This window comes from Ruditapes philippinarum, unplaced genomic scaffold (assembly GCF_026571515.1).
Source record: "Ruditapes philippinarum isolate M1 unplaced genomic scaffold, ASM2657151v2 ctg1446_1_1_1_1, whole genome shotgun sequence".
NCBI classification, from domain to species: Eukaryota; Metazoa; Mollusca; class Bivalvia; order Venerida; family Veneridae; genus Ruditapes; species Ruditapes philippinarum.
The window spans coordinates 80,286-105,219 of NW_026855273.1; the positions used below are offsets into that span (position 1 = coordinate 80,286).

Below are 24,934 nucleotides of genomic sequence, written 5' to 3' on the forward strand. Positions count from 1 at the left end.
ATATTCACATAATGTGGAGTATTCTATTGCCATTTCTGTATTTTTGATAAGTCTATATATGCTCATTTTTGCATGATTGTGAAGTTTGTTTTCTTTGTAAGGAACTACTGTGCTATAAGGCGGAGCATGGTCTTGATTGGATTATTGGCATGAAAACCATGAATTTGTTTCTGAAAAGAATATATACAACCTTTAGCCCATCACTTTTCATAAACTTACTGTGGGATACCTACCTACCATTTAAAGACCAAGACTGTTTAAGTACGTTTCATGTAAGACCTAGCTATGTAAGCTTATCCGACTGTATATGGTTAGAATAATATACATGTATATGTATGTTTTTAAATAATGATACTAAAAATACCTTTGTCTGGATGATCAAGTATAAGGAAATTAGAGTATTATTAGAAATGTCAGATATTTGCAACATTGACCTTTGTTACATCGTCCATAACTGATGTATGTTTTATTTTATTTAGGAAACACCAGAAGAAGTGTCCAATGGCCTGCCATTTTTGGCAGATTTAGGCCTTGGCCTGTCAGTGCTTGCCTGCACAATGCTACATTTGTTGTATCAAGGTCCAGAGAAAACCAAAGACGAGGAATCTTGCTTGCATTTACTTAAATCAAAATTGTTGCAAAGGTATGTTCTCTCTATCTAAGATATAACACAAATACGCCACAGCTAATGCCTAATTGACTTTGTTTGTTACACACAGTAGAGAATTTGGTCTATAGACCTGGGATTATCAAGTTCAAGTTCCTGATAAGGAACAGGCTTGTCTATGACAAGTTTATTTGACAACAGTATGACTAAGCCATCCTTACTTGACCACATTTTGAAACAAATTTGTATTGAGAAACTTAGCCTATATTTGACGAAAAATAGGTATTTTTGAGGTTCACTTGTTATGACAATCATACTTTTTTATTGAATTTCTCTTCCTTTAAAATGATATACAGTACATTGTATATTTCTGCTCACAAAACTTCAATCTTAAAATCCGCTACTTTCATTCTCTTTCATATTTCTGTGGTTATATATTGAAATTCAAATCATAGCATGGCAGTTGGAGTGTTCACCACTTTTTGGTAGTATGTGTAGTTATTTTATTCAGTTAATCTTCATTTCTCATGTTTTTTAGGTGTGTTTGGCAATCAGAATCCTTCACATCAAGCCCAGCTTCTCCAAAGATCCCACCAAAATCACAGCAGGCAGTAGACCCGACATTATTACCAAGGAGCCCAAGGATTCCTAGAATAAAACTGCCTTCAGAGATCATGAAGAACCTGTTAGGTTTATCCCCAAGACATCCTCCTCACCTTAGATCTAGTATGAAGTAAGTATGACTAGAACTGTGAAGAAAAGCATCAATTTCTTTGGTTTATCCCTAAAGTATAAGATGATGTGCACATAGCTATATGTACAGGTCATTCTGTCTTAATAAAACATATTCCCTTTTCAGAAGTAGTCTGTCTGCTTAGAACAGTAAGGGGAGCATTGTATTTGTAGTCCAGGGGTCTTTGATTCAGTTTTCGACAGGGCAAAATTTCTTCATTATAGTTGAATCTGGGACATTGAGTCCAATTGTCATTTGTCTCTCACCACTGATTCAGAAATCATGTCGGATAAGTAAGTAGTTGTTGCTCACTTGCAAAGAAATAAGCAATAACTAGTTTGTTTTTCAAGGACTGACCAACCCCAGAGATATGGCCAAAAATATGTTAAAATCGGCTTTAAAAAAAAATGTTGAGAAGAAACTGAAATTGAAAAAAAAAGTTTCATTGATAGTCTAGATTTTAGTGGTTGATATTTAAGAGACATACCAGTGTAAAGGAAATCACCGAAAACTTAAGACTTGTTAAAACATTTTATCAACTTTTTTCATTCTTTTCAAAGGGAGGCAATCAAACCAGATGTGATACTAGAAAGAGTTACCTCAGCCGTTGTTAAACACCTTGGCTTAGAGGACACTGTCAGATTCTTTACTCCATCAAAAGAGAGTCAGACTGACGAGTTTGTCCTCTTAACTTCTGTGATGGAGGAGATCTGTAGACGGACAGATGCACTAGTCAGGCAATTGCAGGTAATATGTGATTATATATTTCACTAGTACCCTGCCTATACTCTTTGTGAAATAGACCATTATTTTGGATGTGTCCTTTATTGATTAAAGTGTATAAAGCTATATATCTGCTGCCTGTAGTTTATAAATTGATTTATTTTGATTTTCGAGAAATAATATTTCAAAAACACCTGTATAAAGGAAATATTTTTGTATGCTTCCTTAATTATACTATGGCAGAAGCAAAGAATCATTGCTAAACAGTTAAAACCCTTCTTGGAATAGCAGCATAATATTTGGTGCCGGAAAAATTAAATTCTGTTCACATACAGTACTCGCATGCATTAGATTAAAGAGACATTTTCAGAACTGACCAAAAGCTAATGAAAACAATATATACATGTATTTACTGTTTATGAATTATACACAAATATTTCATTAGATATAGCTTTATACACTTCAAAAGGGGTTGATATTCAAAGGGGTTTTTAGTATCAGAAAATTAAAATAATGCAATATAAAGTACTCCAAATTCTTAAATATAGAGTGTATTTTTACCACAACTATGAATAAATAACTATATTTTAATCGATAAAAAGTGTATAATTTAAGATAAAAACAATGATGTAGGGTTGTTTGCAAGAATAATTCTCAACCCTTGTCATGCTGAATTTATTGTCCTAAATGTACTTGTCAATCTTTCATTTTGGACAAAACTAGTCATTAGTTTTAGAGAAAATTATGAAATACGTAGTGACTCAATAGCTAACAGTACATACCATGATCATGTGGTACAGATGTGCTGGCTGATGCCGTGTTTGGTTGAATCTGTTGTCTCCAGCAGGCTAAAAAGTTAAAATGTGTGTTGATTCTTCTTGTATTCAAGGCATTAGCAGATCTAGAACAAAGATGGCATACTGAAGTTTTAGATAGGAAAGAAGACAAAACAGTAGAAGCTCCACCGTTCTTTCATGATTTCCATTTACAAGAGGTAATTTCATTTATGTATTTACTTTTCTTTGTGGCTCTATGTCCTAATTTTGTCACATTTGATGTGTTGCTAGAAGACCTTTGCAACAACACTGTCATGGTCATAATATGGCAACTTTCAAGCTTTACCGGTGGATGAAGATCTCCGGTGCACGTGTGTGTAATACATGTATTTCAGACTGAAATAGGCATCCAAATGGAGCCACTGAACATTTCATAAGCTAGCCAGATAGCTTCCAAATAATCCAAAGTCTTTGTTGGTATCCGAACCCTCAGTAGGGCAAATGGTTTGAAAGTCAAGACCGTAACCACAACATATAATACAAAACTATTTTTAAATTTTGGTTTATATCTAGAATGTTTATAATAAAGTTCTTCAGCAATAGTGAACAAATATTGCTAAGGAAATTAAAGGTTAACAGTAAATTCAAAACATTATTTGTAAAAGCAAAGTGTTTTAAAATTATTTTCAGAGTTAATCATATGGTACATGAAAGCTATCATTGTGTATGATTTATATTGCAGTCAAAAATAAAGGAGTTATCAATGCTGTGTTTCATGAAGAGCATTGCTTTAGATACACTGAAAATAGAAGAAACTGCCAAAGAATTAAGGTAAGATCTCACTTTTTATTGGTTAAAACATATAATTGAGCAGCGCCACGACAAAACCAACGTAATGCGTTTGCGACCAGCATGGATCCAGACCAGCCAGGATCCATGCTGTTCGCTATCAGTTTTGCTACTTGTAATAGGGTTGGTAAGCGAACAGCATGGATCCTGATCAGACTGCGCAGATGCGCAGGCTGGTCTGGATCCATGCTGGTCGCAAACACATTATGTTGGTTTTGTCGTGACGCGGCTCATATGTACAGTCAAACGTGTATTAAGCGACCGCGCAAGGGAAACACCCAAAACGGTCGCTTAATGAAACGGTCTCTTAAGACAGTCAGCATGATATAAAAGTCCAAATTTATAAATGACATCTTTCTTATGAAGTGGGAATGTTTTTCAACTTCATTTTTATATAAATGTTGAATAATTAGTACGCTACGATAATCTAAATGGATGCAAATGTAAAAATTAACTTTCTGATATTTATTGACAAATTACGTACATGTTTGACATTTTTTCCAGAGTTTTTTAACTTCTCCGTTGTTTTTCCTTGTCTCCAACACGGAAACCCTATTAGTGAAGATGTTTTCTGTTGTGCATTTTTTCATTTGAAATAAACAAACTACATCTAATTGTTACGATTAATTTAATTGCTGATCAAGTTCAAGGTCAATTCCATGCAGTCTAAATGTCAACAAGCGAAGCGTATACACCATCTCAGTAGGGGCGGAGCGTTGCATTGTTTATCCGATATTATTGGATAATACATGTCACGGGTATACTTAACTTCATTTGCATACGCTAAAACGGTTAGGGAAATAGAGTTTTTCACACGTTTATTTGTTGTGTTTTGATTGTTGACACTTGTGACATTACGAGGTGGCGTTCTCTAAAAACACAATTACTTGACAGGTAAATGTGGTCGTTTAATGAAAAGATTGATCTCAATTAGGTGACTAATTAGCGGTCGCTGGTCGCGTTGAGCAAAAGTCGCTTAATACATTAAAGATATAGAGAGAAAATGATCGGGGGGAATTTAAAGTGGTCGTTTAAGACAAAAGTCGCTTAATACACGTGGTCGCATGGGCAAGTTAGACTGTATATTTAAAAGGTGTGATGTCACTGATATAAACATCAAATGATTGTAGAAGTAGCTAAATTTAAAGGATATATGTGTCATATGTATAAATGTTCTAGAGAGGGGAGATCTCTCATGAGTACTGAAAACCCACCAAAAATTTAGTTTTAAATCACAGAACCGATCTTATTGCATATATATGTTGAAAAGAAACAAATAGAATGTGTAACAAGTCTTATGTCCCTTGGCACTTACTTAAGCTGTATTAAATCAGTAACATAAAAGTAATGGAATTAGCAATCAAAAAGGATGAGAAAAATGTAAAAACAAAAAAGGCTGTTTTAATGTGAACAAAATTTTGTAAAAAAATATTGTCCTGCATGGAATCTGAATTGTACATTTTGAAGTTGAAGGACTTCAATATGAAAAAAAGTTGAGCACCCAACTATATGTATAAAGAACTTGGTGAAGATTGGTTGTTTTGGAATAGTAAAATTAGGTATTAAATTGAGAAATTGATAAATATTGGAGCTTTGGTATAAACATATTTATATTTTTATTTCCAGAGAGAAATTTGACAATGATGTGTTATCAAACGACTTCGACAAGACAGATTCCCTTCATCGTACACGTCAGTTGGCCGACGGTATTTTGGCAAGACTAGATCTGTTACTACATGTAAATATATCACCAGGAGATACAGGAAGCCTTACTAGGACTGTTTCACAATGTATAGAGGCGATAAAAACAGGTATGTTTTAACCCGCATTCTGCTTAATTTCTAGAATGCACTTGTCCATCTTCCATATTTGGGGACTTCTATTATTATGAAATTTGCAAATATCGAGATGAAAAGTGAAACATAGAGCCTTGTCCAACTGCATTGTGCACTGTTGTACAGCTTTATCTGGTTCTATACCTAGTTGCCATCAAACAGCTTCAGTGTTTAGTTTGTTAGTTTGAATGTGTAAAAAAGCTGTTAGCTTATAATAAAACTAAGCAATGTGTATAAAGTTTCTTACTTAACTTGTAGGTTCTACCTTGTAACTTAAAGGAAGCCAAACCTGGCTCTGACAGGGATCCTTAGATACTAGTCCAATACTTTAACCAGTTGGCCTGGCCACGAAACCCAGAGGAAAACAGAGGTTTCATCTATGTAACTAGCAAGTTAGGACTATTTTGCTGTGCTCAAATTATTTGCATGTATTTCAGGCTCGAATGTGATGGTAAAGTCTGACACTGACATCTTCCACTCCACCATTATGAGGAGTATCTCAGCGCCCTCTGGTGTCAATCAGTTCCAAGATGACACGGCTATTGACTTTCTCAAAATGCACAAGTAAGTCAATGTTCTATATCATTAAATGGAGTAAATTTGAAACAAAAACGTAAATTTGGTCTGATATTCCACAAGTTTGCACAAGTTTGTTTGATTATGTCCTGTAACTTAAGTTTTCATAAATGTTTAAACTAAGAATTTAAACTAAATGTATTTAAAGAAACTTTTATCAAGAGTCTTGGCGTTTTTGTGACCACTTTGTAATTATTTCTGTAAATTTAAGAACAAACCTTGATGAATATTTATGGCAATACTCTCAAGAAATATTAGTTATTGATAAGTGTAATGTATAATAAAGTGATAAGTCTTTTAAGTTCCGAAAGACATTATATTGAAATAAGTTAAATGATAACATATGAAGCTGTTTTAACTAGTACTTCATAAATGTCACGAATGGATTTGCGTATCTTTCAATCTTGTAGAAACCGTTCATTATTTTACGGAAAATTTCAAAATACAAATGTATGTAGTCATAAAGTAACAAGCAGAGCAGGCCTTGATCAGACAGGACAAATGTGCTGTCAGATCTTGGAATGCATGGGAAGAATATGTTTGTGCCAGCAGGCTAAGGGTTAAAATCAATAGTCTATAATACTCATTGAAACATTCTAAATTTTCTGTTGTAGAAGGAGACCGAAGCATAAACAGGGCCCTATATCTATATTACAAGACCTGATTGAAGATCAGGAAGAGAAAGGCCAGTCACCACATGTGATTCTGATTGGGCAACTGTTCTCTTTTATAGGAAGTAACCCAGAAAAAGCTGTAAGTAAATCAAAGCTAAATCCGTTTTTCTTTGTGACTTTTTTGACTGAGTATTGACGGTCTTGACATGTTAAAGTTACTGTGTACATTTTCTGAAGAGATTATATGGGGAAAGGTTCTGTTGATTGAAACACTGATAAATGAGTTTTTTACACAAAGATATGTATAGAAAACCTGTTGAATCCTGTCCGAAACTATTTAATTTATAGGTCATGATGAAGTATAGAACAATACTATTAGACATAGATAAAATATCATAAACCTGTCCTTGGGTTGACGTGTATTACTCTTTTACTTGAACTTATATTGGTAGATTACTTTTACGTATAGTACAGAATTATGCAAGTTCTCCACAAGCTTATTTCATGTATATTTTTTGGTACAGATTTCATCAGAGGCATTTTTGAAAACAGCACAGCTAAGATTTTGGAGAGGGAATACCAGAAAACAAGCTTTAATTCACATGAAGGAACTACTTTCGGCAGCCTCGAGAGTAGGGGGAGCTACACATCTTGTTGCTGCAGTAACATCAGTGCTAAGGCATGGTCCAAGGTAAAGAAAAAATTATATTTCTTCTCGGATAATTCATTGTATGGCATTAAAAATTATTAGTTCAAAATATTGCGCATCAGATTATTTATAATTACTCATCCTTTATCGTTCCAGTTATAAACTTTAAAAAATTATTGAATACCGAAGATTGTGAAAAATAGCATTCCGGAAATGACTGATTTATTACGATATTTGTTGATGTTAAAATTTTTTTGGCATGAAAGCATTGCAGCAAGGCTATTTAAGCATCAATTGTCGAACTCTAAAATTTCTTCATGTACATTTTGTCAATGATATAGGGTAGAAGAGTTGACTTGCGGAGGTATGGTTAACCAAGTACGAGAAGCGTTTGCTGAAACTATGACGTCAGTGGTTCAAGTTGCGGCTAGATATCCTATAGCATGCTGTAACAGTATCGGACTGTTGTGTGTTGTACCTTATACTAGGTAAGCATATAGATATATTATTAGAGCTAAAGAGATTCATTGTGTCATGGTTGCTGTATAAAAAGCCCTGCAACATGCTATTTGCAATCTGTGTTCTTACTCCCCTTATTGGTTGATACTTGAATAGAAATGACCCAGTTTCTTTCAGTCATAATGAAAACCTGATTGAGAATAGATTTGTTTGAGTGTTACTGGGGTCCAAAAGCCTTAATTTGATATTTGAAATTCTTAAATATAAAAACTTTGGCTTTATACAGAAAAATTTGAAAAAAGATAACAAATAAATATACTCCATATTGATATGACAATCGTTTTTGCGCGATTTATAGCACCATTTGAGATAAAAGCAGGTAAACTCTTTTTCACTTTTGGGTCATTTTGCACGATAAAAATCATTGTTTTGGAAAAACAGAGTGTGCCATCGTACTCAAATTTTGCAATCCTGTTACTGGTTCAGACCTACATCATATGGTATGCCAATCTTGAAATCTTTCATGTCAACAAAAGAAAATTGTCCCTTTAAATGTTCAAATTTTGTTTTTGTTTATCTATGATGTATAAAGCTATATTGAAGGTATCCGTTTTGATTTTTAAAACATCATTCAATATCTTTATGGTCAAGTAGTTATGACTTGAAGTCACTTTACATTTTAAGATTTAGGGCTTGAATTCTGTGAGTTATTATTTAATTCTTTCATTTGAAGAAACTTCCCAGGTTCAATGTAAACGTGAAGTTAGTGGTCTTACTCAGGTGCTATTTACACATGATTTAGTGATAAAATTAAAGTTGAATTAAGTCATTTGTCCTCTATAACTGACATTATAAAAGAACCAGGGTTAATAGTGTTAATTCCTTTCATTATATTTTACAAAAATTATTTATATATCATCAAATTGCATATTATGTATTTTTTTGGAAAAATTTCAGAGCTGAAGAAAAATGTTTGGTTAGGTCTGGACTGGTTCACTTACTGGATAAATTATGCAGTTTGGCAAACTACAGAGCTGAGAGTAGAGAAAGCCAGTCTACTAGGCAGAAAGTATCAGCTATGGCCTGGGCAGGCTTTCAGGTTCTAGCCAATAGATGTGTGATGTGGGAGACAGAGGAAGGTAAGTTTGATGAAAATGGTTTTGTGCTTTGAACCTTGAAGCCAAGTGGTTAAGTGTTGTTGACTAAATTTTTAAGCCCCTGTCCATGATTGGATTGAATCTGAAATTGCTCAGATTTGTGGTTGGACCTGATGTCTTCATCCGCCATTTATGACATACAACTACATGTATATGAACAAAACATAAGTAATAAACAATGTTCATAAAATTAAAATAGGATGAGTAAATAATTAGTAAAAAAAAATCAACAATCAGGCATTAACTAGATACCTTCATTTGCCATATTGATTTTAATTAGATCATCAGGGCAAATTTTTTTTTTTTTCAAGAATTAAGACAGTAAGACATTATCAGAGTTGAGATTTTACTAGCAAAGAGATGCACATGATCATGTTCTTTATGGCATTCAGCAAAACCATTATTATTCATTCCCAAAAAAATAATTTTTCATTTTCCTAGGTTCACAATATGAAGAGTTAGAGCACTCTGGTCTTGCACGACAAGTTTCTGTCTTACTAACCAACCATTTAGCACGTGCCACAGAATCTAGTGGTAATGAAGCCGCCGGTACAGAGGCACTGCAAGAGGTGCTCAGTCTACTCAACAATCTGTCGAGGAGCCACATGGGGAAAGCCATACTTAGTCAGCCAGCCTGTGTCTCCAAATTACTTTCATTATTGCTGGATCAAAGGTAACACTGAATTTAAGATATATTAACAGTAACTGAAATTTTTTATGTAATTCAATATGAATGGTTTTAACTTTAAGGTAGCATAATAGAAAATTTGAATACTTTCATTGACATTTAATTAAATAATTGGTACAAAGTAAAAAAGTTGAAAGAATATACTTATTTCTGGCATTTTGACTTTGCAATAATATCTTTATCAAGAAATACTTGTTATTTGCTTTAGTGAAATGACATTGAATTGATATTAGGTGATACCCATTTAAACAAGAGGAAGGACATAAAGTTGTTTCACACTTGTTTCAAGTGGACAAAATGATTTCAGACTTTACAAATGATCACCATGGCATCTGATAAGAGTGCACACATGATTTTTAGCATTGATATTCAAATAACAATATGACAGCTTGGTGCAAAAGGGCTGTAACTCCTTGTTTATTTAAAATGAGTTACCACCATTTCGCACCAAGCCCTCGAATTTATAGTTGGGCAAGTCCTTTGCACACATTAAGAAAAGTTTAAGGGTCATTCTATGATATATCTTTTTTATTATAAATATTTTCTACAGTAAAAAGTTTAATTATTCATTTCAGACCATCTCCAAAGCTGGTGTTGATCATTCTACAACTTTGTCGTGTAGCTTTACCATTAATGGATGCCTTAGACTGTGAGCAGGTACAATTACCAAACTGGGGACACAGTCTAGTGTCTAGTCATTGGAGTACGACGAAACCTATTTCAGATCCCCCGGCTAAAATTGTCTCTCTGCTTTTGGCAAGACTTGGTGACTTCTTGGTTCCAGGTAAGGAAATATGTGCAAAATTGAAGCATCTATTTAGCTGTATAAAACTTGTACTGTACAATTTGTGTTTAAGTAAAATTACACTCCTTTTTTCACTGTCATGTTGAGTTGAATAAGTAATTTATTTCAAGAGACATAGGATAATAATGGTGATTGATCAATAATAATTGATAATGTAAAATGTTTTGGGTAAAATATAAAAATTACCTTAATTATAAATAAAGACTGCCCCACTCTTTTTTATAACTGAATGTCACTGATAAATTCTTAATGATTTCTCAAAGTCACATGTATTATTGAAATTTTTTAGCATAGTAAAATAGATAGTTGAACACAATTATGGCTAAATGTAATGTTATTTTGTCTTTTACCTGTGCACTCACCATTTACTCTTGGTTGGGCCATAATGTGATTTGTAACGTTACAGGACCACACAGGGGAATAGCTTAATCCTTACTACACTTAATATCATCAATGGATTAGCCCATTTTTCAGTCTAGACAAAACCATTTTATCATTTAAAGAGAAAATATCAAAATATGTATTGACTGAAAAGTGAACAGTGTGGCATTAGCTTATCTCTTTCCTCTTGGCATAGCTTTTTGAAGGTTAATTTTAATGAATACGCAGATTTAATGACAAGAATCACAAACTATTTTTTTTTTGCTCAGTAGTTAGCAAGACAAGAACCCGGATGAAATTACTTTTTAACCTCCCTTGCAAATACGAAGTGGATAAACTCCGTAACGTACCTTATTACGGGACAGTACGTAAACATGGTACTCTGAATATTATGTGCTTTAACAAGATTATAGAATATAAAATTCTTGATAATCTCTAATAGTGAACTGTGTAGAACAAGATCAGATTGCTTATCAATTTATATTGTTTTATTTATAATCCAGGTGATGTGGCAACTGTTGCAAGTATGACAAACAGTCTATTGATGCAGATATTAACAAAGATAAAGACAGTGCAAGAAGATACTGCCATACAGAATGGTCGTCTGTCCGTCTTTGTTCACAAACGGGATGACCAGTTTTCACATGAAGTTATACAGCCTTTACTGAGGTAAGTGTGTGCTTGTATACATTTATTTATTACTGAAGTGTATTCTGGGGGGAGCATTTGGTAGTGATTTCATTGTTTTGAAAGATAGATACTGATACAGATGTGTCTGGTTTTCTTAACATACAAAATGTAAACAACCATATCATAAAATCTTGGTCTTTAACCCTTAAATTCACTGTGTATATCCAGTTACGCTTGAATGTGAAAAAAACGCACGATTCATGCAATAAGTAACTCGGAATCGTGCAACAAATGGCGGATAATTACGCTGTAAGTAAACTGGCCAATATACTTCTTATTTATCGAACTGAAAAAAAAGAATACCTGCATACGGCTGCGAAGATCCCTCATTAAGGTTATTTCCACGATTATTGACCAGCATTTTGAGTGAGATTTTGGAATTTTTGTACCTATAAGAATCGACAAAAAGCCAAAATCTTGCTCAAAAGGGTGGTCAAGCCAAATGATCTTGAAAGTAAACAATTTCGTGGAAATAATCTTGATGAGGGATAAAGAGTATTGTTTGCGCAGCCTTACGCGGCTATTCCTTATTTTCAGTTCGGTTAAATAATAAATATAATGGCCAGTATACTTGCCACGTTGGAAATCCTGTCAGGTATCCACCATTAATTGCACAATTCTGCATTACTTATTGCTCATTCCATTTTCGAGTTTGGGGATATTATTATGAAAATGTACAGTTAGTCATGCTGCCTGGTCAAACTGCAAGGATTTTATTTGATTACTGTAAAAAAATGTGATAATTATATATTATAAGTATGTATTTTTATGCTCCCCGAAAAATTTCAGGGGAGCATATAGTCGGCGCCTTGTCCGTCCGTCCGTCCGTCTGTCCGTCCATTGTCTTGTCCGGAGCATAACTTGAAAACCCTTGGAGCTAATTTGTTTAAACTTCATACAGTGGTAGAGGGCATTGAGGTGGAGTGCAGTGTCAAAGAACCATAACTCTATTTTGCCGGGTTTTTGAATTATCTCCACTGATAGAAAAATCTTGTCCGGGACATAACTCTTAAAACTATAAGAGATTATCAACATGAAACTTTGTAGGGAATAGATTCTCAATGGGTTAGATGTGCAGTGCATAAGAACAATAACTTCCTTTTGTCCTTATTTTTGAGTTATTGCCCTTTGTTAATTTTAAAACACTTTGAACTTTGTCCGGAACATAACTCTAAAAACTATAAAGAGATATCAAAATGAAACATTGTAGGTAGATAGATTTCATTAAGTAGAAGTGCAGTGCAAAAGAACCATAACTCTGTTAAGCCTCATTTTTGAATTATTTCCCCTTTTTAAAAAAAAAAATCTTGTCCAGGGGTAGCTGTAAAAAATTATAAGAGATATCAACATGGAAACTTTGTAGGTAGATTATATCTCAAATGGGTAGATGTGCGTGCACAAAGGAATCATAACTCTGGCATTGCCTGATTTTCTGGAGTTTATTCCCTTTGTTTATTTTTACTTTTTGAAGTTTGTCCTGGACATAACTCAGAAAACCATAAGATGATATCAACAAGAAACTTTGTAGGGGTTGCATATATCACATTGATTACAAGTGCAGTGCTAAGAACAGTAACTCTTCCTTGCCTAATTTTGGAATTATTGCACTTTGAACTTTTTCCACGGACATAACTCTGAAACTACAAGAGGTGTACTTTCCTGTGTCCAAACAGGGTTTTTTTCCTTCTATTCACAATTCAAAATTGCACTTTTTTTTTCACAAAGTGGCAGAAAAAAATTCACAATTTCAAAAGAAATTTCACAAAATATTGGGACTTTGTCTTTGAAATGCATTGTTTACCCTCCAGTTAATCATGATTTACGCATATTTCAAGAACACAGAAATTGTTTTAATCAATTTAAATGGTTTAAGCACATGTAAAGCGGGTTAAAGTACGGACTTGAAGACATTTTCCGGTTTCATAATGTCACTAAATGCCAAATAATATGTATTTTTTTTCCACAATTTTATGACAAATCACGCTTTTTTCAGAAAATGAACAGGTCCAGGCCCCTTCACAATTTTGACAAAAAATGCCCTGCCAAAACCTAGTGGGGGAGCATCACCCGGCTCAAACCGGACTCTTGTAGTATACTTTGTTTTTATCTGTTGTATAATATAAATGTTATATTAGTTTTTGAAAAGTTGTATGTATATTAATGCTTCAGTATAATTGTGTATGTATTTTTAGCTCTGACAGTCGACCATTTAAGCTAGGTCCTGGTTCTAATGTCGATAAAGTTGTGAGACTGGACAGGGAAATGACAAAGGTAGGTTTTAATAATTGGATTGTTAAAGCTGTATTTAATTGTAGTAAAAATTGATTTTACCAAGGTTGTTTCAATGAAGCTCAGTAGCAAAGAAAGTGGAGAGACTTACTATTAGTATTAAACAAAAACAATATTCTGTAAATTACTGTTTTAACCTATTGATAAAACTCAATCTTCAAGCTAGTTTGAAGCTTATTGAACATCTCGCATTTTGCATTTTGGACCTTAACAGCATTGGTGTCATATTTGAAAACAAGCTTGTGAGACTAGTGGGGTCAGGTCGTTTTGTTGGGGTTTCTTTGTACTCATTTAAAGCACTAGGCAAAGCAACCAATCCTTTTGCATATACCACCTGTACCTCTTTTCACTACACCAAACATCCATTTAAAGTAGAGACCTTAAATCCAAAGTCTTTTGCAGGATTTGAACCCAAAGACAGAGGGACAAGTGGTTTAAAGTCAACAATCTAAACCACTCGGCCATGGACCTCCTAACCCCTACTTATTCTACCACTCCCTTTGTTTGGTCTGTGGAATTCTGATGTGATTTATAGTCATGGTCCTTTGTTTTACCTAATTATTCCCTAATTTTCTGTCCTAAAAACAGAGTAACAAAGCCGAGGTTGTGACAGAGGATGCCCTATCTGCTCTTAGGAAGGCTGCGAAATGGGCTCAGATGGGGCTTGTTGTATCTACGGGTGCCCCTGTAGACTCTTCTCCCACAGAAGTCACCTCAGGTGACAAAAAGAAAACAGATAAAGAAGTTATTTGTAAAGATAAAAATGCTGAGCTTGCAAGGTATTGTAGTTACTGTAATTGGGAACTCTTTATTGTGTAGAATATATTACAAGTTTTATGGAATGCTTGGTTAAGTATTGTTATTCTTGCCAGGAAGTAAGTGAAATAATGTTACCAGTATCATACAGATATACTAATGCAAATTCACACCAATACAGTGAATGCATTAACAATTGTCATACTGCAAAACTATTATTATTCAGGATCACTAATTTTTGTGGGTTTTTTTTTTTGCAGATATGTCAATCACAAATTAAGATCCAAATGAATATGTTTTTAGACAAAAAAACAAAATTTCTCCACAATTTTATAATTCCTTATTTTAAAATCTTTTTGTAAAAAAAATTTTTGTAAAAAAGAAATAAATCAAATTCCGTGTTTAAAATGAGAATAAAAAAAGGGCAGGTATTTGATACAACTATAAACCAATCTTTACCTAAGTTTTGTGAAATTCAGCATTTAGTGAGAAGTTTTATAATTTATTAAATTTAATTGAATGCCTAGCTTTTCATTCATACATTTCTTTGTTTCTATGTAATGTGTTTCTATTTATAGGACAGACCCTGTGCGACCTTTTATAAGTGGTCATGTAGCCAACAGTATGGCAGCTGAAGTGATTGAACTATTACATGGTCTGTTAAACAGTACTAACCATCACACAGCCTCGGAGAAATCCTGGTCAGATGCTGTACAACGGGTGAGAACAACCTTTATAAATGAGAGCTGTTGGTCTGTACTTGTGTATCATCACCTTAGTGCGATAATGGGTTAAGTCCTTCTAAATTTAATAGGAGTTAACCAGTTTTTGCACAAAGGTGATGATATGTAAAGTAAATGATATGTTACAGGTATTATCAGTACCAAGGACATTTATATTGGATAAATTTTTATCACATACCCATACTGCTTTTGCGACTTCTTAAAGACACGCTAAATGGTAGCATTACATTTTAAGTATGTCAATGAAAAGGTGATTTTTTTTTATTTAGATATGTTAAGAATATAATATAATATTCATGTAGCTTCATAAAGAAATTTAATGAACATGTTAAATAATATGATAATATGCTCACTAAATAAAATCTTATTCAACTCATTAAATAAATTCAGAATGGAACCTGCCCTCTATATATTACTATGTTATAAGTTTTGATTTGAATAATTGGACTGAGAAAATCACTGTGAGAAGAAATGCTAGAATATTTCGTAAATTGTTATCAGAACTCTAACTTAATAACTAAACATCTGTTTTTCTTGTTTTGATAAACTCTTTAATGTTTTAAAGTTAAAATCAATGATATAACAGACTGACTTGTAACATTCCCCATTTTACAGGTTAGCCAATGCGATGACTGGTTAACCAGTTACAATTCCCATTTTTCAGGTGTTAACTAATGCAATGACTGGTTAACCAGTTGCATTTCCCATTTTTCAGGTGTTAACCAATGCAATGACTGGTTAACCAGTTGCATTTCCCATTTTCAGTGTTAACCAAATGCATTGACTGGTTAACAACTTAACCAAATGCATTGACTTGTTAACCAGTTACATTATCCATTTTTCAGGTGTTAACTAATGCAATGACTGGTTTACCAGTTTTGTTGAACTCAATAGACAGTCTAAGTTCTCCTCGATGTCACAGTCACCAGTTGATGTCAATGGCCCGACAAGTTAATGCAGCTCTGTGTGCGTTAGGTGGTTTCCAGGAAATGATAAAACCAGGCTGCAAAGTAGAGGTGAGTGTTTTACTTTACTGAAGATACACCTATAGTCTTGTTTGATCACATGATTCACAGCATCTGAAAGTTACAATGTACAAGTTGTAAAGTGCTTTAAATGCACTTTATAGTCTTTTATAAAGGTCCAGTTGTTAATGAATATTCATTTAAATTGGACCTCTGTGACCAAGTAGTTATGAACGCTGACAAATAATTAACTGCTACTCAGCACTGTAAGCTAGTATCCTGGCATGGATGTTGATTTCTTGCATGTGTAGAATATGTCCTCTTATCATATGGAAGGTCAGTGGGTCTACTGAGGACCTGTCATTGCCTGAACTATTATTATATGGAGGGATATCAGAAGTTTTGTCCGTCTTTAGAAGAGGAGAGTTGTCATTTGATGTTAACAGTATCTTTGTGACTTCAATGTAATCTGTAAATGAAATTAAGTATGTTATTGTAGTTGTGCCTTCTATTTATAGTGCTATTTATTGACACCTTGCAGGTCTATTTATAGTGCGTAAATTGAGGTCTTGATCGTCTATTTATAGTGCATAAATTGAGACCTTGCTCGTCTTTTTATAGTGCTTAAAATTGAGACCTTGCAGGTCTATTTATAGTGCATAAATTGAGACCTTGCTCGTCTTTTTATAGTGCGTAAATTGAGACCTTGCTCGTCTTTTTATTGTGCTTAAAATTGAGACCTTGCAGGTTTATTTATAGTCCTTTTGATTGACACCTTGCTTGTATGTTTAGGTGACTGGTGAGGTAGAGAACTCCACAGGAATAGTGGTCAGTATGTCTCAGCAGACTGGAATGGTCTCTATTGAATTAGATCCAGACCCTGAGGGTACATATACCCCAAGGTACTCCGACACTGTCCAGGTGCCATTTAGTAGAGTACAGCCATGTAGAAATAGAGTAAGTAATTTTTATTATGTATCATATAGTGTTACCCTGTTCCTTCATTCCGTCATTCTGTCATTCCGTCATCATCAGTTTCCTTTCATTATCTTAGTAACTGTTGCACACATTCAACTCAAATTTTACATATTGATATATCATGAGAAAATACAGGTCAAGTTTGAATTTGGTCATGGTCTGATGAATTTTGGCAGAGTTATGCCCCTTGATGGAATTTTCAGTTTCTGTTCATTATCTGCCACTCAACTCAAATTTGACATATGGATACATCAAATGAATGCGCAGGTCAAGTTCTAATTTGGTTATGGTTTGATGATTTTTGGCAGAGTTATGCCCCTTTCACTTTGAAAATAATATGAAATTTTCAGTTTCCGTTTATTATCTTGCCAACGGTATCAGATTTGCCATATTGATACCTCAAAGGAATGCGCAGGTCAAAGTTGAATTTGGTTATGGTTCGATGATTTTTGGCAGAGTTATGCCCCTTTCACTTTGAAAATAATATGAAATTTTCAGTTTCCATTCATTATCTCCCCAACGGTATTACATATTTAACTCAAATTTGACATATGGATACGTCAAAGGAATGTGCAAGTCAAGCTTGAATTTGGTCATGGTTTGATGATTTTTGGCATTATTATATGAGCCGTGTCACGATGAAACCAACATAATGCGTTTGCGACCAGCATGGATCCAGTCCAGCCTGCGCATCCGCGCAGTCTGATCAGGATCCATGCAGTTTGCTTACAAACCCTATTACAAGTAGAGAAACTGATAGCGAACAGCATGGATCCTGATCAGACTGCGCGGAGGCTGGTCTGGATCCATGCTGGTCGCAAACCCACTATGTTGGTTTTGTCGTGACGCGGCTCATATTATAAAATTTGACATATACATACATCTTAGGAATAAGCAGTTCAAGGTCGAATTTGGTCATGGTTCAGTGATTTTGGACAATGTTATCTCTCTTGAATGTTGAGAAAAGTTTGAATGTTTTAGATCCGCATGTAGTCATTATTTTGGCAACAAATCTGCAATATGCAATTTACAAAAGGTTAACACTGAAAAGTCTCGGTACCTTGAACTTTGTATAAAAATGGTTTGTGTTTACATTGAATAGTTTTAAGGGCTTTGAACTTAAAATAAAAACAAATTTGGAACTATTGTAACATCTGAAATTTTGGCTGCGTGCGGGGGCATCCGTTGTGTGACGACACATTTCTAGTATTAAAAGAGTTTTCTTGTTCACTTAATACATTTCAACAAAACAATCTTTTGCTTTTTAACCAGGTTTTCAACGAAGTCGGCGGCGGGCGGGTGGGGCAGGCGGGCGGGCGTCAACTTTTGGTTTCCGCTCAATAACTTTAGTTTGCTTTGGCCTATTGACACCAAACTTGGTGTGTAGGTAGCTTATATCAAGAGACAGCTTGGGATTGCTACCCAGGTGTCTGTGATCAAGGTCAAGGTCACTGTTACTAAAAATAGAAATTCAGTTTCCGCTCAATAATTTGAGTTTGCTTTGGCCTATTGACACCAAACTTGGTGTATGGATAGCTTATATCAAGAGGCAGCTTGGGATTGCTACCCAGGTGTCTGTGATCAAGGTCAAGGTCACTGTTACTAAAAATAGAAATTCAGTTTCCGCTCAATAACTTTAGTTTGCTTTGGCCTATTGGCACCAAACTTGGTGTGTAGGTAGCTTATATCAAGAGGCAGCTTGGGATTGCTACCCAGGTGTCTGTGATCAAGGTCAAGGTCACTGTTACTAAAAATAGAAATTCAGTTTCCGCTCAATTACTTGAGTTTGCTTTGGCCTATTGACACCAAACTTGGTGTATTGATTGCTTATATCAAGAGGCAGCTTGGGATTGCTACCCAGATGTCTGTGACCAAGGTCAAGGTCACTGTTACTAAAAATAGAAATTCAGTTTCCGCTCAATAACTTGAGTTTGCTTTGGCCTATTGACACCAAACTTGGTGTATATATAGCTTATATTAAGAGGCAGCTTGGGATTGCTTCCCAGGTGTTAGTGATCAAGGTCAAGGTCACTGTTACTAAAAATAGAAATTCAGTTTCCGCTCAATAACTTGAGTTTGCTTTGGCCTATTGACACCAAACTTGGTGTATGGATAGCTTATATCAAGAGGCAGCTTGAGATTGCTATCCAGGTCTCTATAACAAGGTCAAGGTCACTGTTACTAAAAATAGAAATTCAGTTTCCACACAATAACTTGAGTTTGCTTTGTCCTATTGACACCAAACTTGGTGTATGGATAGCTTATATCAAGAGGCAGCTTGGGACTGCTACCCAGGTGTCTGTTATCAAGGTCAAGGTCTCTGTTTGTTACTAAAAATAGAAATTCAGTTTCTGCGCAATAACTAGTTTGCTTTGGCCTATTGACACCAAACTTGATGAATGGGTAGCTTATATCAAAAGGCAGCTTGGGATTGCTACCCAGGTGTCTCTGATCAAGATTAATGTATTTAGTTTTCATGTTATAACTTGAGTTTGCTTTGACCTTTTGACACCAAATTTGCTGAGTGGCACCTTTGGATTGCCACTTAGATATCCGGGAGCAAGTTCAAGGTCATTTGCTTACAATAGAATTTTCAGCTTCTACTCAATTACTTCAGTGCACTTTGATCTATTGATTGCTGTTACATCAAAACTTGGTCGTTGAAAACCTGGTTTTCGTCGCATTGCGGTGCTTCTTGTTTCCTCTATGTAGTAAAAGTTACAATTTTAAGCTTGACTATACAAAGTATATGGAGAGCTGTCCTACTCGCCCCGGCCTCAGCATCCAGATTTCAGATTAAAGTTTTGGTGCAGTAAAATATTTTTAACTTTAACTTTTTCATTTCTTAAAGTATCAACTTCAAACTTCAAGTACATAATAATAAAAAATTGTCCTTATTATTAACAACATCTTATGTGACAAGGTTCATAACTCTAGCACCAATATTTTCAGATTTATCTCCCTTTGAACTTAGAATTTTCCTTAAAAAATATTATTTTTGGTGGGATTTCAACCAAACTTTACAGGAGTGATCAGAACCATCCTTAGTAGTGCAAGTCACTTGCACGTTCCGCTTCCCTGCACGAAATGGCCGCCAGAGCTAAAAATAGAAAGATATTGTCCAGTGAGCTAAAAATAGAAAAATATTGTCCAGCCTTCACAGGTCAAACAACTGGTGGGATTTTAACCAAACTTTACAGGAGTGATCTGTACCATCCCTAGTTGTGCACATCACTGGCACATTCCGCTTCCCTGCACAAAATGGCTGCCAGAGTTAAAAATAGAAAAATCTTGTCCAGCCTTCAAAGGTCAAAATACTGGTGGGATTTCAGCCAAACTTCAGTACCATCCCAAGTTGTGCATATCCGAGAACGTTCTGCTTCGAATATTTAATGGATGGACGATCACCAAACTTGGTCTGTAGCATTGGTCTGTAGCATTCTTAAAGTTTGTTTTTTTTATCAAGTTTGCTCAAATTAATTTTATTTGCCCCATTTAAAGGACCGCTTGAGCTGAAAATAGAAAAAATCAAGTAGCGCGAGTTGATACGCTTTACTTACCAGATGAACAGTAACTATGAACTTGGGACATTTGTGAAATGTTCCTATCATTTTTACTTTGAAGAAATAAACAGTGTCGGGAAACTTTATAACTAGAGAGGCAAGTTGAAATTGAGCTGAACTTGTCTTTCTACAAGTTTATTTGAAAAATTTAGTTCTATAGTCACTAAAAAACAGTCGTTTCTGGTGAGCAATTCAGGGCCATCATGTCGTTCTTGTATGAACTTGACTTTATACATTCTGGGGTTAAGGCAATGGCTAAAGAGGATTTATCAATAGACTTTTATTTTATTCATGCACAGAAGTATAAAAAAAAGCCATTAAATGAAAATGAATATCACACTAGTGTAACCACAATTTAACATGATCAATAACGTCATCAGTCTTCAAGTTTCCGGCTTAAACATATCAATTAGCAAGTGCTCGGCCTAGTTTTGGGCCAACCTATCAACGGTATCCACAAACATCGACGGTCGCTGTCGTCAATATGTTTTAACATAAGAGACTATTCCATTGTTATGTAGGAAAATTTTACTTTTAAAAAGATAACATACATGTACACTTGGAAATTATGTCCAAAGATATAAAAGTATTGAAATAAACCCTTATCCATTGCTTAAATTAGAGTTAGATATGAAGTAAATTTAAGTAATCAGCAGTCTCTTTTCCACATTTTTTCGAGACTGGAGACCATTGAAGATGGTAGACTGTCAATTTACAGGCTCTTCAACATAACAAATTTTACATGACTGTTAATGTTTTATTCTGTCCTTAAATAATATTCAAGAGCACACAGCTGTCAAATTATAGGCAGAGCACACAAATTTGATTGTTTGATGAAGTTATGCAAACATTGACATTTTTGTAGTTGAGGATTCGTCCCTTTTGAATTGGGATTTAACAGATCTATTAGCACATGACCCAGGTACTCGGTAGGGGAAATAGCTAGTTCTGATCATTGTGTTATATAAACATCAAAATAGAATGACTTTTTTACTGTATACTATTCTTATTTTGGGTATGTAATAAATAAAAATCAATCATCTGTATTAAACTGGTAAATTGAAACAGTATTATGCTGGCCAATACTTTTTATATTGTTCAAATAATTTGGTAGTTTTTCTTGTATTATAACAAAAAAAAACCCAATAAAACCAGATGCATTCAAAATTGGGAACTCTGAAAGAAATTAATACCTATAATAAATAAAACATGTTATACTCCTTGCATACATTTTGAGAGTAAGGCATATATAAAAAAAACAAACAAACAAACAAAAAAACAAACAAAAAACATGTTTATTTTTCTTTTGTGAATCATTTGTTTTACTGATTAGATGTCATACACTTCAATGCTGTTATCTATAAATCTACTTATAAACATCTTTGTCATTTGTTGATTACAACAGACTGACACAATTCCGTCTTTTTCACTATCAGCTTTTATAACCTCTCCTATCAGCTCACCATCACAGGTGAACTGTAAAACATTATTGGAGTTACTTCCAGATACCAACACACTACCTGCGCCAGTGAGATAACAACATGTAGTCACCTTTAATTTTTGTTCATCACTGAATGATGTAATCATCTGACCATTGTTGTCCAGTACTATCAGTTCATCATCATCGTTACCTACATAAATCCTAGTAGCATCCTTATTGACAGCTAAACTGCATATTGCAGAGGGCACCTTATCTCCTGATTGATCCTTACTGAAATGATTTAGTTTCCTACCTGACAATGTATACATATATATTGATGTGTATAAATCTGAAATATATAAATTATTTTTTGCATATTCAAGATAGACACATGGAAAATCAGTGTTTATCTTGTTTGTTGTTTTCATTTTACTTTCTAGAGAAATAAAATGTACTTCCTTTTGTGATTGAAGAGTTACTGCTACTTGGGTGTTACTGATCATACACACTTGCCATGGCTGTCCAGGGAGATCACAGTAGTCTGAGACAGTAAAGTTATAATTGTGTAACCGTTTAAGCTTCCTGTTGTTGTTATCTGCTAGAATAATTGTACCGTCTTCCATATAGCAGGCACTGGTGATATAACAACGGTCTTTATCAGACTTAACTTGAACATTATATGATTGATTTCCTTTAATCTGAAATAAAATGTCAGCAGTCTTTTTAGGTATTTGTGATAGTGTGCCTAGGGCCTTCTTTTGTCCCGCCTGTCTGAGAATTGTTCTGTCTCCTGCTGTACTTTTTATATTGGCGTGCTTGTTGGCAACATTTGCAGCATCCAAACTAAATTCTGGTTCGTAGAATGTATCCTTACATAATCTGAAAAATAAGGTCAGACAGTTTAAGGGGCTATGAGGAGATAGTTGATAATAAATTCAGAGCAATAGATGAGGCACATATTTGCATATTTACGCAATTAATTTTACAATTTACGCAATTTTTTTTTTTTTTAAATGCATATCAAAACCCATTTAAAAGAAATAAGATAAGCAATTGCCTTAATGATCCACGCGTATTGTCATTTTCATCAAGCAAAAATAACCTGTTGTCCACTTGTAGTTTTTAACAATAGTTATATGCATGCTATCCAAATATTCCCAAATGTAATTCAGGGCTTACTAATAGACAATCTCCGGTCTTCGACGGTCCCCAGTATTGAAATACTGCCGATGTTAAATCAATTATGCAAGAGACCATTAATTTATATAATTAATTTATATAATTATCTACTCAGGTTGACAGTCTTAAGAGACCAGCAGAGACAGTTGTTTTAACAAAGTTGTTTAAATGTTCTGGACAATGTTTTATGTGCAATATTCCAGAATTTAGACAAAAAACTGGCACATTTGCACATTTGGTTGATCGCTTAGGATGATTATAAAAAACATAATTAACCATGAAAGTCATATATTCATAATTAAATACCCAATCAATTTTAAAATCAAAGGGTAACTGGTTTTAGAATACCCAATTAAATGGAGCCAATACCAAACTCCACATGAAATAATGGACAAACTTTATCTATTGCTCTGATAATATTTACTGTTATATATTGAAAATAGAATATTATGTAAAGTGCCTTACTAAACATTCCATATATTTTTTACTTAAGAATATCTTAATTCTTTGTTTAAATACTATAGTTTACCTGTGATCAACTGCTATACATGTAGAACAGCCAACACTATCGTGGTTCTGACAGTACATATCAATGTCTTTATGACTGTGTCTGTCACTAATATCTGCTGCAGATGCCCTTGGCTGATCTTTACTGGTTCCTGACTTAACTTGAGATTTATCCATCGTGGTTGATAATACATCAAATATTTCATCTGAGAGAATATCCGTATCACTTTGTCAACCAGTAGCCATATTGCCTTTTTCCCAACTAGGTTTTTTAGTTGATCTATTTACATTGTAAAATCGATAAAAGTTTCTCTTTTTCGTTCACAGGTATTTTAGATTTTAAACATTGATAAACTCTATAATCATGATAACTGTAAGCCTTAAGTATCTTCTACATTGTACTCCTGGGAAAATATCAATTACTACCTTATATTTTTTCATTGATATAAATCCTCTCCTTTCGCTAAATAACGTCAAAATGATTTGACTTACTTTGGGTTTAATTTATAAAAGGTGCCTTTATACCTCTTTGCACACAGTCTAACTTTACCTGGTGAAAAATGATCTAAAGTTTATTGATATTCAATACTTAATTGTTAATCTTTAAGGTATATAAAGACTATTTACATATGGCTGGTTTAACGTTATGGTTCAGAAATCAATAAAACCAGGTAGAAATATCTACTCTAATATAATCAAATGAGCCGTGTCATGACAAAACCAACATAATGGGTTTGCGACCAGCATGGATCCAGACCAGCCTGCGCATCCGCGCAGTCTGATCAGGATCCATGCTGTTCGCTTACAGACCCTATAACAAGTAGAGAAACTGATAGCGAACAGCATGGATCCTGATCAGACTGTGCAGATGCGCAGGCTGGTCTGGATCCATGCTGGTCGCAAACGCACTGTGTTGGTTTTGTCGTGAGGCGGCTCAAATGATAAAAAAAATCACAATATCTTGGAAAAGCAAGTAGTGTACATTTATGTAT

General features: G+C 34.3%; 2 protein-coding genes across 2 annotated transcripts in view; one reads left to right on the forward strand and one right to left on the reverse strand.

Annotated features, from left to right (window-relative positions):
- Window positions 1–24,934, forward strand: part of LOC132742718 (probable E3 ubiquitin-protein ligase HECTD4) — a gene marked incomplete at its 3' end in the record, with an annotated part of 71,229 nt that overhangs the window by 24,803 nt on the left and 21,492 nt on the right. The window contains 19 exon segments of the mRNA XM_060731184.1: window positions 480–643; window positions 1,146–1,340; window positions 1,901–2,087; window positions 2,953–3,057; window positions 3,582–3,670; window positions 5,315–5,499; window positions 5,961–6,087; window positions 6,714–6,852; window positions 7,238–7,404; window positions 7,704–7,850; window positions 8,779–8,960; window positions 9,420–9,651; window positions 10,242–10,450; window positions 11,356–11,521; window positions 13,735–13,813; window positions 14,420–14,610; window positions 15,166–15,307; window positions 16,176–16,346; window positions 17,088–17,252. Coding sequence (XP_060587167.1) covers window positions 480–643; window positions 1,146–1,340; window positions 1,901–2,087; window positions 2,953–3,057; window positions 3,582–3,670; window positions 5,315–5,499; window positions 5,961–6,087; window positions 6,714–6,852; window positions 7,238–7,404; window positions 7,704–7,850; window positions 8,779–8,960; window positions 9,420–9,651; window positions 10,242–10,450; window positions 11,356–11,521; window positions 13,735–13,813; window positions 14,420–14,610; window positions 15,166–15,307; window positions 16,176–16,346; window positions 17,088–17,252 — 3,042 coding nt within the window.
- LOC132742720 (uncharacterized) lies at window positions 22,105–24,485 on the reverse strand. Its single transcript, XM_060731186.1, has 2 exons — window positions 23,965–24,485; window positions 22,105–23,135 (listed from the first exon to the last, which is right to left on the reverse strand). Exons 1-2 carry the CDS (start codon window positions 24,117–24,119, stop codon window positions 22,166–22,168), a joined length of 1,125 nt encoding a protein of 374 aa, XP_060587169.1. The 5' UTR covers window positions 24,120–24,485; the 3' UTR covers window positions 22,105–22,165.